This window comes from Botrytis deweyae, assembly GCF_014898535.1.
Source record: "Botrytis deweyae strain B1 chromosome Unknown BDEW_041, whole genome shotgun sequence".
NCBI classification, from domain to species: domain Eukaryota; kingdom Fungi; phylum Ascomycota; class Leotiomycetes; order Helotiales; family Sclerotiniaceae; genus Botrytis; species Botrytis deweyae.
In genome coordinates this window covers 161,044-176,321 of record NW_024066248.1, presented here as the reverse complement: position 1 = coordinate 176,321, position 15,278 = coordinate 161,044, and the positions used below count along the sequence as shown (strand labels likewise).

At 39.7% G+C, this 15,278-nt stretch overlaps 6 protein-coding genes across 6 annotated transcripts; 4 read left to right on the top strand and 2 right to left on the bottom strand.

Annotated features, from left to right (window-relative positions):
• Positions 1-6,417: 6,417 nt before the first annotated feature.
• Positions 6,418-8,336, top strand: EAE98_010871 (uncharacterized protein; the record flags this gene model as incomplete). The annotated part of the gene is made up of 4 exons (XM_038958493.1): positions 6,418-6,606; positions 6,745-6,792; positions 6,843-6,887; positions 6,999-8,336. The coding sequence occupies 4 exons, from the start codon at positions 6,418-6,420 to the stop codon at positions 8,334-8,336; spliced, it is 1,620 nt and encodes a 539-aa protein (XP_038805153.1).
• Positions 8,337-8,862: 526 nt separating this feature from the next.
• EAE98_010870 (uncharacterized protein) lies at positions 8,863-9,790 on the top strand (the record flags this gene model as incomplete). The annotated part of the gene is made up of 4 exons (XM_038958492.1): positions 8,863-8,971; positions 9,027-9,195; positions 9,253-9,397; positions 9,467-9,790. 4 exons carry the CDS (start codon positions 8,863-8,865, stop codon positions 9,788-9,790), a joined length of 747 nt encoding a protein of 248 aa, XP_038805152.1.
• A 390-nt stretch (positions 9,791-10,180) lies between these two features.
• EAE98_010869 (uncharacterized protein) lies at positions 10,181-10,682 on the top strand (the record flags this gene model as incomplete). The annotated part of the gene is made up of 2 exons (XM_038958491.1): positions 10,181-10,426; positions 10,590-10,682. 2 exons carry the CDS (start codon positions 10,181-10,183, stop codon positions 10,680-10,682), a joined length of 339 nt encoding a protein of 112 aa, XP_038805151.1.
• A 598-nt stretch (positions 10,683-11,280) lies between these two features.
• EAE98_010868 (uncharacterized protein) lies at positions 11,281-11,692 on the bottom strand (the record flags this gene model as incomplete). The annotated part of the gene is made up of 2 exons (XM_038958490.1): positions 11,281-11,508; positions 11,567-11,692. The coding sequence occupies 2 exons, from the start codon at positions 11,690-11,692 to the stop codon at positions 11,281-11,283; spliced, it is 354 nt and encodes a 117-aa protein (XP_038805150.1).
• Positions 11,693-11,876: 184 nt separating this feature from the next.
• Positions 11,877-13,213, top strand: EAE98_010867 (uncharacterized protein). The gene is made up of 3 exons (XM_038958489.1): positions 11,877-12,087; positions 12,150-12,662; positions 12,738-13,213. Exons 1-3 carry the CDS (start codon positions 12,011-12,013, stop codon positions 13,027-13,029), a joined length of 882 nt encoding a protein of 293 aa, XP_038805149.1. The 5' UTR covers positions 11,877-12,010; the 3' UTR covers positions 13,030-13,213.
• Positions 13,214-13,536: 323 nt separating this feature from the next.
• EAE98_010866 (uncharacterized protein) lies at positions 13,537-14,641 on the bottom strand. The gene is made up of 3 exons (XM_038958488.1): positions 14,040-14,641; positions 13,875-13,975; positions 13,537-13,822 (listed from the first exon to the last, which is right to left on the bottom strand). The coding sequence occupies exons 1-3, from the start codon at positions 14,215-14,217 to the stop codon at positions 13,565-13,567; spliced, it is 537 nt and encodes a 178-aa protein (XP_038805148.1). The 5' UTR covers positions 14,218-14,641; the 3' UTR covers positions 13,537-13,564.
• Between the last annotated feature and the right edge of the window lie 637 nt (positions 14,642-15,278).

The window sequence follows — 15,278 nt, the reverse complement described above, 5'->3', positions numbered from 1 at the left end:
CTTTCAAGATTTTTGCTCTCAAAGTAAAGTCTGATGGTATGTAGGCATTTTTATTATATCTAAAAAGTCTATCGGCGTTTATTTGTTAAGGTAAAGTGATTCCAGCGGAGCATAATCTTTGATTCAGATATTCTTTATTTTTTATAAAATCGTTATTTACTTGAAAATATAATAAAGCATTTCTTATTATCTTTAATACTAATTCGAATACTATTTTGTTTTCTGTTAAAATACAAGCTATCCAATGTAGTATTGATTATTTACAACCAGTTTCAACCAATGAACACTTGAATTTACGGAATGATAGGCTATACCTTTTCCTTTATAAAAGGCCTATAATATTATGCAGGGACTCCATCTTCTTAACAAAAGAATTTTGAAATAGATTTATAATCATCAACCTATTCTTCAGTTTATTCTAAAGAATCGAAAGTATATTATTTATACCGTCTATATCGACAGTGTAATCAGGGCAATGTGACAGCCTATTTACAGGATTTAATCTTCCGGTTCTATATATTATCTCGAAATCATATACAGCCAAAATCTCTACCCACCTTGCTTACTAATCATTCAGGCTTTTCTTTGTTATAAAGTGCTGGAGGCTATTGTAATCCGACTTAACCACAATAGTATATCGATTCCTTATTGTATAGTAATGCTATTATACGAAAATAGTATATATTACTAGTAATTCTTGATTATGAATGAAATATTGTTGTTTCGCTGGATTCAGCTTTCTCGAATAAAACGCGATGGGGTATTATTGTTAGATTGATATCTTTTTAGTTCCTTCTAAGAAGAGTTATAACAATACACAACCCAAAGCAAAAATCGATGTATCGATTTCAATTATTATATAGAATAAGGGATTGAAATATTAGAAAATAGATACTAATATAAAGACTTTCTTTAATACTTTAAATACCTTTTGTATTTTATTAATCTACTTGAATTTGATTACCATCTCTCCTTTTTTTGTTCCCTTTAACAATACAGTTATACCATAAACTACCGCCAAGTAGGCCCTGATAAACTATCAGTAAAAGTTCGCGAAACCAAAAAACATCTATATATCTCTAAGGCTATTGAATATTGGCCATTCCATTATAATCTGAATGCAGTCTGGTTTTATAATAATATTTGCAGGCAAAACAATGTATTCTAGGAATTCCATCTTATTAATATAAAAAACATATTTCTTTAGCTTTGTGTAGAGCTTGTATTCGATGAGTTGTGTGAGGACCTTTCGGATATCCGTTGTATACATAGCTCTATCTCTTGAGTAAATCAAAATATTATCAAGATATACTATACAAATACTATCTATCAAGCTGGACAAGGCTTGATTGATATATATTTGAAATGTTATAGGGATATTAGTAAGGCTGAAAGATATTATTCTATACTTATACTGGCTATATTGTATACAAAACACAATCTTTTATTTATCCCTTGCTTTTATGCAAATTCGATAATAAGTATCCTGTAAATCTAACTTGGTGAATATAATACCTTATCAGAATCGATCTAGGGATTCACTAATAAAAGATAAAGGGGTTCGATTCTTTCTGGTAATCTGGTTAAGCCTTTGATAATCAATATATAATCGATAATCTTCCCCTTTTTTTGGAATAAATATGATAAGTATCTCTATCAAGCTGATAGACCTTTTTATTTATCCTTTTCTTTAATATTTATTTAGATATTCTTATAATATTGCTAATTCTTTTTTTGATAAGAAATAAATCAGGCTCCAAGGGAGAATCAAACCGGATTCGAGATTAATATAATATTCTATCAAATAGTGTTCGGACAGAAAGCTATTTTTGTTTTTCGAGAAAGCCTTTTTGTATTTCTGGAATTCTTCTAATATCTCATATAAGGTTAATATGAGTATCAGGCAATCCCTTTTTATTTTTGATTGTAAAATTATTTTGTTTAGGAAAATTATAAAGACTGCTTTGTCTTTCTTCATTTTTCGATAAAATTCTTTTGTAGGAATAATCTCGAGATTACTCAAGATGGGGTGGTATCGGAGTGATGTCAATTTTCAATTGATATCGGGGTTGATTATTTGTAACCACAAAAGACCTAGGATAGTGTCTATCCGTGGTAGGTTCAGTATTGCTGATATAAAGCTATAAATATGGATTCTCTTTTCCCCTTTTTCATTTTTCATTTCGATAGGAAATTCATGGTCCCTGTACAATACAATTGCGATATTATTTGTTGATATAAGGGGAGTGCTTTTCTTGGTAGGGGTTCAGTTCTATTCGATACATTTGCTTTGCTGTATAATATTGGCTTGTATTCCTAAATCGATAAGGTATTGGAGTGTTATTGGCTTGTTATTATTATTAAAGATTGTTGTGATTGTAAAGATTATTCGTTCTTCTTTGTGTAAACTTAGTGTTAATGGGATGCTTATTATAATTGCTGGGTCTAGGCGTTTCCCGTGCGAGTAGCCTTAGGGGGGTTATTTTGGTATTTGTTTTCTTTATATCTTCTTTTATAATATCTATATACAAAGTTGTTTTGATAGTTCAAAGTGATGTGCTTTTTCTGTTAGCATTTATAGTATATAGTGGTCCGCATATGCTTTGTATACAATATATTGGTAGGATATCTTGATATCTTGAAGGATTTCTCTTGAGAGGATTGATTTGATTCTTAAATCTCTGTTTTAATAGTTAAAATCAAATTGTTTTCTAGATGAGGGTGTTTAGATGGATTTCGATATTAAGAGGGTGATTGGTTATACTTGCGGGATCAATATAAGTCCTTTGTGTTTTTTCCTCGGAATAATTTCTCTATACTTTCTAATCTACAGATTTGTTTTATAAGCTTATTACATGATTTAGGTTGTTGTGGGGATTCCGATATTTTTCTGGTTATACTGGATAGTAGATCTGCTAAGAGCCTTTCGACCCGAACACTCTCCGTCTTCTGCTCGATATTCTCTTCAAGATCTTCTAGATAGATTACGAATGTGTTTATAGTTTCTCCTTCTTTTTGTTTTGTATATACAATCTTTTAAATTACTTGTTATTATTTAGTCCCTTTGTTTATGATAGCGTTATATATGTACTCCCTAAAGTTTTTTTAGTTTATCTTTTTGTAATTTGACTTGTTTATATACCGATACCAAATCGCTAGGGACTGCTATTTAAAGTATTAGATGATATATTCTATTTTCTTAATATTGGTGGGAAAATAGTACTCACCATCGCTTCGAAATATGATTTCTGTTTGGAAGAAGAAGTTCTTAGCTTTTTCGATATTCTTTCCTTCATATTATTTCAATCTCTGTAACTTCGATAGTTTTCTTTGATTAAGGTTGGTACCCTAATGGGTTGTATTCAATATAACTATAGATCGGTTATGCTCGATTAGGGTGGTTATATATAAGATATAGTTTATAGTTATTCTGTGAGCTTTTTTTATAGCTGTTATTTCTTTTTTTATTTCTTTAAGTTGTTAAGCCAACAACACATCCTCGTTGTTACCAGGGGGGTGTAATTGGGCCGAATAGGCATTACTGTCGATACTCTACAGAAATTGATTGATAGTTTCATTAGATTGGTTTTGAGTTGTACTGCAGGTATCCCGCTCTCCCCTTGGGATAGGTGTTCTTCTTGTTGAAACTATAGTGATACCGATAGTTGCTTGATTAAGAAATAGTTGATGGATTGTTTTATATAAAGGAATAAAAAGAATTATTAGAGTAGATAATAGTAATAAATCAACTAGGTATAATATAGCACAAAGATTTTTCATTAATCCTTTTAAACTATGAAAATTCTACAATTTATAATTGTACGCGGATTGGCGTCGGCCCGAAGTAGCCCCGCAGGGGCTACTCACGTGCCCTCGCCAGCCCTTACACGGATTGACCGTGACACGTAGATCTCTTCCTAATCCGGCCATTCCTTCGAAATAAAGCTCCTTTTCTTATTCTTTGTTAATAATCGTTTTCGGAAGCTAAATACGGTCGTTTTTATATAATCGCTTTCGGAAGCTTATAAGCGACGATTACGTGATTGGTTATGTGATCCTGTAAATCGCTCTTAGTATAGTATATAAATATAGAACTATATATATATATATATATATATATATAAAGATGTATTATTATTTTTATATAAAAACAATAAAATTGAATACTTATATTAATATTATATATATTAATTGGAAGTTGTATTAGTCATATAGTTTAAGCGAGATAAGCTTTTATTAGTTATCGAGATTATATAGTTCAAGTAAGATAAGCTCGAGCTTGAGTTTAAAATAAGGAATTCTTATTAAACTTGATTCGCTTATTATGAAATAGTTTATATATTATAAGGAAAACTATTTGAAAATAGATTTTAAATATTAATATATTTCTTATAGAAAATTTTGAAATGAATTTTAAAAATAAATAAATAAAGCTAATCCTAAAGATTATTGAATAATATAATTTATTATATAAAAAGTCTTCAATAAGGTTGAATTCAATCTTTTTTTATAAGATTTCTATAAACACACTATATAGATTCTAAAATTTCTTTTTTTATTAAGCAAAAATCTATTTTTAGGGTTTATGTCAAATGATTCAAATCGGCCTCAGTAACTACACTACCTTCCAAAAATTATTTGATCTCGTGATCTCGTTCATAAACAAGGTTCGGCCTGATTGGAATATGCTACTAGTATCAACAAATCTATGCACGCTGATATGTCAGGCCCATTTCTGCAAGAGCCAGATTGAAGGCACATTTCTCTGCACTGCGACTTTGCAAGCTGGTCAAGTTTTCGGATTTAACATCCTCAAAAAGAAGAAAGGTTACATCAAGCCAGGGGCCAATCCCACGTTCATGGATGGGGGGATACCGGCACTACAGTCTTCGTACGGTGTATAGGTACCAATTGTCGTCCTCTTTAGCTTACCATTGTTTCCACCAATGGACCGAGGGAATGTTGAAGGAGATGGTTCTACAGCAAGCGACGAGTATCGTAATGAGTGAATTTCTATTTCTTTCCATAGTTTCACGAGTACACAGACACTTCTGTGAGGGAACACAGATGCCAAGTTCTGGCTGGCTGTAATGTTGTATTTATGTTGATCTTTGGTATTTCTTCGGAGACTTTCCAGACCCAGCTGAACAGATACCGGCATCCCCGTACCCCGACTCGATCTTGTGGCCTCCCCTGTACGCAATCACGAGATCACGCAGCAAAGTGGCTCGCAGAGTCGCAACTTTGATTATTTTCTCGGCAAAAGTACTTCGTATACGGAGTAGTACTCAGCTCGAGCTCAGGCACCTGGGCACCTAGTAGTACTTAGACGCACGTGTTACAAATGACAATATGCACGATTACAACATAAATGCCGAGGGACTTTCTAGAATTTTATTTGACTCTTGAAGGCTTCTCGAATCTCTAGTCATACTCTAGCTACCTAGTCCTACTTCACATGTAAACTCAAAATGATCGGACTGCACCACATCCGTTACGTTTGAATCATTCAAGCGATGGAGCTAGCCGTGGAGTAATCGATCCGTACGGAATTGTACTGTCGCGTTACTCGCGTCGAATTAGAATCCGTCTGATCGGTTGCGGTTGTCCTCTAACTTCTAGGTTGTTACAGTGCCGACAGCAAGCAGCCAGCCTACTTTGGAATTCATCCACATCAATTTTCTTCAACCATCGGATATGTATCCCAAAACGTATAGGGAAGTATGTCGAGCTTCCTAATTGGGATTTTGAATTCATACCCAGGTCACCTTACGCGCAAAAGTCCTCCGGACTCACGAGCTTTTCGCTTTTGCTAGAGCACTTTCACACACGTGTGATTCCTTACTGGCTACAAAGTCCACGTTCGCACAACGTCGTGATTGCCCCTGGTCAATTTCGAATTGACCATTCATATAGTCCAAATGTCACTGCGTCAAAAATGTGTGATGGTAACCTCGATTTACTGGGGCGTTTGCTATCTAACCCACCAGCCTGCCGCCGATCCTATCTACACCGAGACTTATGGACCTGAAAGGTATTCTAGTGACCGTTTGGAAGACCCAAATTTGGATTTTTGTACATCCACTCATGAACAGACCAGATGTTGCACTAAACCCTCCCTTCCCTCAACTTTATTAAACCGGGCCATATATAGAGTATGTCTATCTATCATCAAAAGCTAGGTCGATCGTTCAGGTACAAATAAGCACGCCTCCCTTCTGAATATCAGCCAATCTTCATGCAGTCGATCGATTGCTGATTGCTATTCACATCATATCCTATTTGGATTCGGTGATTCAAGGAGGCTTTTCTTTTCTCCTTTCGTTCTTTATTGCACTCCGAGTTCACCTTTCTGAGTTCCAATATCTCAAGTTACTTTTTCAAAACCAACTTTGGATTTAGGATCTCAAAGCAACAATGGTTTGGTCAATATCCTCGCTACTTGGATTCTTGACGGGGAGTAGCGTAGTTAGCGCTTCTTACGCGCCCACCTCTGTGACATGCCCTTCAGGGGTATCACTTGTCAGACCTGCAAAAGGTCTTTCAGACAATGAGGAATCCTACAGAGTATCGAGAAAAGCTATTGCGGATGTCGCTTTGAAAACGGTACGGAATATCATTATCTTTTTGATTTACCTAAGCCTAGACCTGGTTCCACTTGCCATGTTTTAGGCGAGAGGAGATTACGAGTCCCTATTTCTTTCTCTTGGCTCGAAATTAAACTTTGACTGATTCTATGTATAGTGGCTGGAGAAAACAAACTCGGGATTTGGTACCGATGATTTGCCAACGGTATGTATATCTGTCTCGGGCTCATTTCTTCGGTAACTAATATTATTCAGATCGCGCTTACCCACAGTGGTGGGGGCTACCGATCTCTCCTGTCGGTCAGTAGTTTTCATGAAAAGACATTCTTTAGAACTGCGGCGTTCCATGCGTCGTCGAAATATCTCCTAGGCCATCTTTTTCAAGCAGTCCAATACTAACTATTCCAAAAGAGCGCCGGTGTAGTTCAAGGTCTTGATGCACGGGACAGTGATGTTTCCACAAGCGGTCTCTACCAAGCTATCACATACCAAGCAGGTCTTTCGGGTGGATCATGGTTCCTTTCATCTCTTGCCGGAAACAACTATCCAACAGTCTCGTGGTTGCGAGATAATCTCTGGGAAAAGGCGTTTCAAGAATCACTCTTCGACCCTGATGGATTACTATTCGTCGTAGCTTACGCCAAAATCGTTGGAGAACTTCTTGAAAAAGATGCAGCAGGCTTCCACACTACTCTCACTGATCCATGGGGGAGACTTTTGAGCTATCAATTGCTCGCAAATGATGGTGAATCAACCACTTTCTCATCGGTCGCCACACTTTCCAATTTTACTTCACATGCAGTGCCATTTCCAATCATTACCAGTAGGGGAGTGAAGACATGGCTAGGCCAATGCACGCCCGGTCCTAATGCTACAATGTATGAGTTCTCTCCATATGAATTTGGTTCCTGGGATGCCGACGTGTCTGCTTTCACGCCAACTGAATATCTTGGCACTACTCTGAAAAATGGTGTGCCATCTGGGAAATGTACCACGAATTACGACAACTTGGGCTATATCCTAGGAACCTCAAGCAGTCTGTTCAACGAGGCGTGTCTCAGCGTTCCAGCACCCGTCAATGGTTCTTCAAATGCATTTGAAGGTATCTCTGCATTTCTTGACGGCGTGCACGAGGTAACCACCGAAGATTTATATGCTATCTATAAAAATCCTTTCTACGAATACGACTCATCCACAGGCGTGGTTAACTCTGCAAACAATGTTCCGGCCCAGGACACATTAAGCTTGGTCGATGGTGGAGAAGCCCTGCAAAACAACCCCATCTTCCCGTTCCTGCAGCCGGACAGAAACATATCTGCTATTATCGTGAATGATAACAGTGCAGACGATGCAACCAACTGGCCCAACGGATCCGAAATTCTTACCACGTACGTACAATCTCTGTCAGCCGGTCTCACGCGCATGCCAGTCATTCCTTCCGTCGAGACTTTTGTCGCCAAGGGCTACAATAAGCGAGCTACATTTTTTGGATGCGGCGATACAAGCAAAATAACAATCGTCTACCTCCCAAATGCACCATACACATTTGCTAGCAATGTCTCGACTGCCCAATTGATCTATCCAGCGGCCACTTCCTCGGGAATCATTGCAAATGGTGTGGAAGTTGCAACTCAGGGCAATGATGCTGAATGGCCTACTTGTTTAGGTTGTGCGTTTATGGAGAAGACTGGACAGACCCTTCCAAGCGCTTGTACAGCTTGTTTCACAAAGTATTGTTATTCCAGTTAAGATTGGTGGATACCCTTGTTTAGATTGTGTTGATGCGAAAGCTGGACTTTGTATATAGTAGGTATGTTGTTGGAGTAGCATGAGAAAAGGGGAGGATGATTTATATTCGATATCTCTGTATTTGAAACTATGTAGCTCGTTATCAAGAGAGATATAGATTTTTGTAATATCTATCATTTATCCATCCTCCGATCGCTCTGCTGAGTATGATCTTGCTGTCTTCCGTCTCGATCTTCTTTCTTCTTTGGTTTTCGCTATTGTATTTCCTCAACAGCAACGTGAACTGTAACCACAATTCGTCTGGAAAAAGGGAATGGTTTCGTGGTTCCACCCCACCTTTGTCCATCACACTTCAGTCTTACTCACCACGTCAATATCTTCATGTCAGCGAACTCCACCTCAACAATGTTGTACGTACGAGCTGTCCCGTGATTCCAATCGCGAGTAACTTATAAATATAAGGCTGTAGATGGCATTTTCCAAAAAATACAATCTAGCTTCTTCCATTCTCATTCGTTAAATAACCATGCAATCGATCGACGGCCACAGCGCCGGATGCTGCAACATCCCACCGGTCGTTTCAAAAGGATACACTCCTAAAGGTACCTACGAAACTATTGGCGGTCTGAAAACTTGTGAGTATCGCTCCGATTCAACAGGGATACACTGCAGCTATTGATAAACCCCAAGATGTTTCTGGGTCGCCATCTGCGAAGAAAGCCATACTGGTCATCTACGATATCTTTGGATACTATCCACAAACCATTCAAGGAGCAGATATCCTAGCTCAAGGATCGGGCGAGGGATATCAAGTCTTCATGCCGGATTTCTTTGAAGGAGAACCAGCGAAGATTGAGTGGTGAGTGGGCTTTGGTGTTTGCCATTGTGGGAATAGAAATGTTCATGGGGGTTTTAGGTATCCGCCTGTGACTGACGAACAAATGAAATCACTCATGGATTGGTTTGCTCCGAGGAAACCAAATATTGCAATTGAGAGAATTCCGAGTATCTTGAGGAATATTGAAGAGAAATATGGAGAGAAAAGTTGGGGTGCTGTGGGGGTATGTTTCTTCTTTTGATGTCATCTCAGTATTTTCCTGATACAATCAAGAACTGACTTGATGATATAGTACTGCTGGGGCGGGAAAGTCATCGCCATCACATCCGGTCCAGAAAGTCCATGGAAAGTATCAGCTCAGCTGCATCCCGGTATGATGGATGTAGAAGACGCGGGGAAGATTACGATTCCTCACGTGGTGTTAGCGTCGGAGGAGGAAAGGAAAGATATGGATGCTTATGAGAAAGAGTTGAAGGTGGAGAAACATGTTGAGACGTTTAAGGATCAGGTACATGGATTTTTGAGTGCGAGGGCCGATCTGGAGGATGAGGTGAAGAGGAGGGAATATGAGAGGGCTTATGGGGTTTTGGTGGAGTGGTTTGGGAAATTTTTGTAGTTGTCGTCTGGTGTACATTAGTCGAATAGACAGACAACTAAATAATTTTGCTCGCCGAGACTCGGAACGTTCTGTTTAAATGCTGATTCTTGCTTAGTACTAATTTCACACTTTCGAATGTTCAAGAAGTTTGACTTTAAAATGTTTGAAATTGCTTTGAGAAATTATTTGTAAACATGCTTTTCGGTTCAACTCGATCAATTCTTACCTCTAGAAGAGAGTAAGCTCACCGGGAGTAATATCCATGGAAAACGGCCGTGCACTAGCGTCATTCCAAAATCCTCAGTCCCTCCATTGCGATATCAGTCCACTCCACTCCAGAACGCAATAACAAGCAATTTGGTCAGCGGATACCTCTCGATATATCAAATCCACCCCAGAATCAACAAGATGATACCCTCGACAATGTTTCTTCGCACAGCGCGCATGGTTTTCCCGGCTTTTGCGCGAGTTCAAAGTACACAATTGGCTGGCGCAAGATGTTTTGCTTCGATGCAGATGGCGAAGAGACCAACATTGGCTTTGATGGAGAGGGTGAAGGAGAGTGCGAGTTTGGGCGCGAGTGGAAAGGGGGCAGAACAAGTCAGGGGCATGAAGGTTAGGAGTTCGGTGAAGAAGTTGTGTGAGGGGTGCAAGGTATGTTTTGTGTTTATTTCTGGGAGAAGAGGCTTGGGATTTGTGCGGGGATTGGGAGTGGTGGAATTCAATACGACAGCGAAGAAATTGCTTGGGGGATGTTTTTCAAGATTTCCGACTGTGAGGGACCAGATGTGTGAATGCTAACATGGTAACACTACAGAGCGTCAGAAGAAAGGGTGGAAAATCAGGGAAAGGACATGTTTATATCATTTGTTCCTTGAATCCTAAGCACAAGCAGAGGCAAGGAAAATAGATGATTGAATCCATACGGGATGCGAAATACCAGGTTGGAGAGCAGAGAACGAGAAACTTCAATCGAATACTTTGCGGAATTGCGGGTTGCGCACAACCATGAGGATTTTGAGCTTCTGACGAAAGAGCCACGAGGAGTGAGATGTACGATATGTGTATCACTCTGTATAAAGAGTACGCACTAGACAGTGGGTATGGCGTTGGGGGAAATAGCGATATGTTGGCAGTGCAAAGAATCACCTCCGCACATACATGATCAGAAAAGAATACAAACAGATAAAATCCACAAGCCAGGCAAATGAATATACAGGGCCTTGTGAGGATTTACATGCTCTTTACGCCCACAATAGAAGTTTGCCCACGCCATCTAAAAACCTCAATGATTATTTTCCAGTACCCCGTACTCCATAGCTACTCCATACCAATGCATGTATATATACAACCTTTTTCCCACCATAAATCACTTTCCTACAATCCAGATAATACATCATATGCCAGTAATATACCTTTCCATCCCTTCCCACTGCGTTTTACCTGTACCAATTAAATACTTGATTTGGCTCTGCACCCCCATGCATTTGTTAGCTTTCATTGCCACTTCACATCGAACTGTACTCTTCCAATTTTCCCAATCTCGAGACTGACTCAACGCCTCTCCCAACCAAACAAGAAGAAACTAAACCCACCAGATCCGTCACTCCCCTATTCCTCTCAAAATCATCCCTCACAAACCTCCTCGTCTCGTCCCGAGACCCCACATCGGGAATCCGTCGACAATCCCGGAGAATCCGTCTATAGAGTGAAAGAGCCTTGGATCTCTGGAGAAACTATCTCTTTATTAAACTCTCCTCTTGTTCACCTATCCAGGTAGAGAATGGGACATACATGATCCAGTGACACGGTAGGACCGAGTTTACTCGATGGCCGCCGGGGTTTGGCGGATGAATGGGAACGAATTGTGCGCGTGATGTTGCTGAGACGAATATAGGTTCGTAATGGGGGAGTGTGCATTTTGTGTTGATATACTAGGGTTTGGGTATATGATGAGGAATTGGAGGGAATTGGAGGGGTTGAGATATAAATTTGTGGAAAGAAAGAATGACCTCGATCATTAGATGAAGATGGATGGATGGGTGGATGGTGGGGCGGGGCGGGATTTCGCGTCGCGGGGCAGATTGTCTAGAACTTCTAGACGCGTTTGCTGGATGGTGAACTCGAATAAGAAACGAGTTTATCACTTGAAGAAATTCTGTTGCAATGGGGTTTTGATTCTTGATCATAGATAATATATCACAGATTTCAATTTACGGATGTTTAAAAAGAGCAAAAATGTCTACCCAGGATTCCATCACAATCGCGTGCGCGAAACCTCTCGAGGATTTTGAACGTGATTACATGCCTCCTCGGTATATTTTCTCCTTTCTTAATTATTTCGCCTATTAGGTTTTATTATTTTGACAGCTGCTAGATCTTCATATGCCCTCTATAATACGTCACCTAAATCTGAAGATGAAGCGGTGAAATCTTATAAACTAGGTTTGTATAAACCTAGTACGCTACGTCGGGAAGATTTAACGGCTTGTTTGGAGTTGGTTGAGAAGACGTCCGGGAAGCATTATAGGGAGAGTAGAGGCGGGTGGAATGGGAGGAGGAAGAGGAAGGAAATGGAGTTGTGGGATTTGAGGTATTTGGTTGTGAGGGAGGTGGGTGCTGGGATTTGTGGGGGAGAGGGAGAGGGAGGGTGGGAGGATGATGAGGATGAGGGTGAGGGTGGGAATGGAGAGGGAGAGGGAAATCATGAAGATTCTAAGGAAGTTGAAGAGGAGATAACCGTGGAAGAATGTGGAGAGGAAGGAGAAGGAGAAGGCGAAGGCGAAGGCGAAGGAGAGATCAAGGGATTCATGAGTTTTATGCCTACGTTTGAAGATGGCATCAAAGTGGTTTATCTTTATGAGATACATTTAGTGGATGAATTACGCGGGTTCGTCTCACTCTTTCTGATACTTACATCCTCTCTATCATGTTCCTATTCAGTAAGATACTAACACCCTCACAGCACAGGCCTGGGCGCCCATTTAATGTCTCTCCTTACCAACATTGCGCGCGCCATTCCCGGTGTCGAAAAAACAATGTTAACATGTTACACGGCTAATGAAGCGGCGTTGAATTTCTATAGGAAGCTTGGATATGAGAAGGATGAGTATAGTCCGGAGCCGAAGAAATTGAAGGGGGGGAAGGTGTTGGAGAGTGATTATGTTATTTTGAGTAAGAGGATTGAGAGGATAGGGGATGGGGTAGAAGGTAAAGAGGTGGAGGCCGGGAAAGGTAAGAGGAAGAGGGGAGTTTGAGTGAGGAGGTTGGAAGGATTGCTAGGGAGGGGATGGGTGTGGATTGATGTTAGGGCGTTTAGGATTGTAGTCTGGGAGGGGAATTGATACCAAGAAGAGAAGCGTGCTAGTGATTGCGGATTATCAAATTTACACTCGATATTGAGAGAAGCAGTAACAGAATCGGATGGGTATCATCGTGCTCCTTAATATGTGTTTCTATTTCAAGTATCACAATCTGACCGAGTCACCCTTTTCACCATCCAAACTTCGACTGCCAGTCTCCAGCAGGACGAAAAATATGGGCCATCGAAAATAGGTACTTTTTCAACAGTCGATGTCAAATTAGAAATTCATTATTTTGAGTCAAAGGTTAAGAAATGACTTACAAGAGTTAGATCTATCCATATTTATGTGCACCATATCATACATTTTTTGGATTGAAATTGAAATTGAAATTATTATAAGGTGTTAGATTATAAGTGTTTTCAATGCATGATTTCATTTGAATGATTTGGTATCCCAATTTTGCCGTCCTGCCAGAGCCCCTCTATCATCAATCGGTTTGTGCCATCGCCATTGGTTCCGTCCTCTGATAACCCTGTGAAAAAACATCACTACCCTGGTTTCTCATAATGACTTCCTTCTCCTGTTGCATCAGAACACAACAATGACAACACCAACTCAAAGCTATGTCCTTAATCTCTCCCTCTCCTGCTTTTCCAATCCCATATTCTGTTCGAATCTGGCGACGTTGAAGAATGGTGAATATGGCTCCTAGACCGCACCATTGAGCCCCCGCCCATATAAAACACTATCAGAAGTCAGCTTGTATGAAACTAACCATTTGTCATATAACGACATACGTCATTATTAAATCGTGAATATCCCGTGAGATTGGGATCTTTGTTCATCCGATATTGAGTCTTGCCATAAACAAAACATGGACAGAAGAACGCTTTGAGACCTGGAGATTCGAGAGCATTAGTTTGGTTGGAACAGTCAAAAGTGCGGGATGGGGGGTTAAGTACAAAGTGAGCTTGGAGAGAAGCAATTCCAGACACTATTTGACCATTCTGACTGCTCAACGACGTCAGGGCTAGAATAGCTCGATTGTGGCGGCTGTTGCTCCTGAGGCTGTTGGTCTTGCGGAATAGCAAGTGGTTGTTGTTCCATCGTCGGCTCTAGTTGTATAATTTTCTCTGCCATTGTGTTTGAAGGTATATGTGCTTAGAAGAAGGTGCTCGAGATCCCACGGGGAATTTTTTGCGAGGAGATTTTGAACAAAAAATAAAGAAAATCAAATAAAGAAATCTATTCAAAAGTGTTTGCGTCGACGTTGATAGGAAATGCAGGTGACCTAAGTGCTGAAAACGAAATGAAATATATAATGCGATTTAGATCGACCATATGTGAACACACCAAAATCTCAACGTTCTCTTGGCAAGTTTAGAGTGTCTTAAAAAGTTGAGAATGTGGCGCCGCCTTTTTCGTTTGAGACTAAATGTTTCCTGCGAAAACGTGAGACCTGGCCGTTCAGATACTGTCGCTTTTGGGTAGCATCTCAAAGGACGAGATATCCATGCGCGATACTATTGCGCCAAAGGAATTAAGATCACTAAGATTGTCACAGCACCAAATTTGACATCATCGACTGCCTTTCTTTGCTCGCGAACTCCTAGCAATATCGAACTTTCGAATTGTTGGACTGGAGATGGATGGAAATTGCCCTTTCTTTAGGGGTAGCCCAGGGTACTGTCAATAGCAGTCTCTTGTCAGTCTGCATGTGGTGCTACAGTAACTTTAACTTCAATATGCTTCTGTCTCGATATTGACATAACTAAAGCCATAGTGAGGAGGTGTAAAGAGCAAAACAGTGACGGTAGGCTCCATGTGGACAACGTAAACCACACCAGAATGGTTTTGTCAGAGATGTATTTGAATATCTCAAGTGACTTGGAACATCAAACGTATTCGAATCTCTAATCTAACTTGGAACATGAAAAGGATTCAATTGTTGGATTCGAATTGGAACATTGAACGCATTTGATTATCAAATTTGGATTAAAACATTGAATATAAGGTTTTGCTTAATTAGTGTGCAATTTACTTTGTTCATCGCGCATGCGTAGTGCGACAATTCTGCCATTGATTTGACCGCCTTGGGGTTTTACTTGACAGAACAGAACCCTTCACTTGTAATAAGACGCAGCTTCTGTTTGAAAAGGAAGGTATTACTCCATTGTACCACCCAAGCCATGGAAATTCGA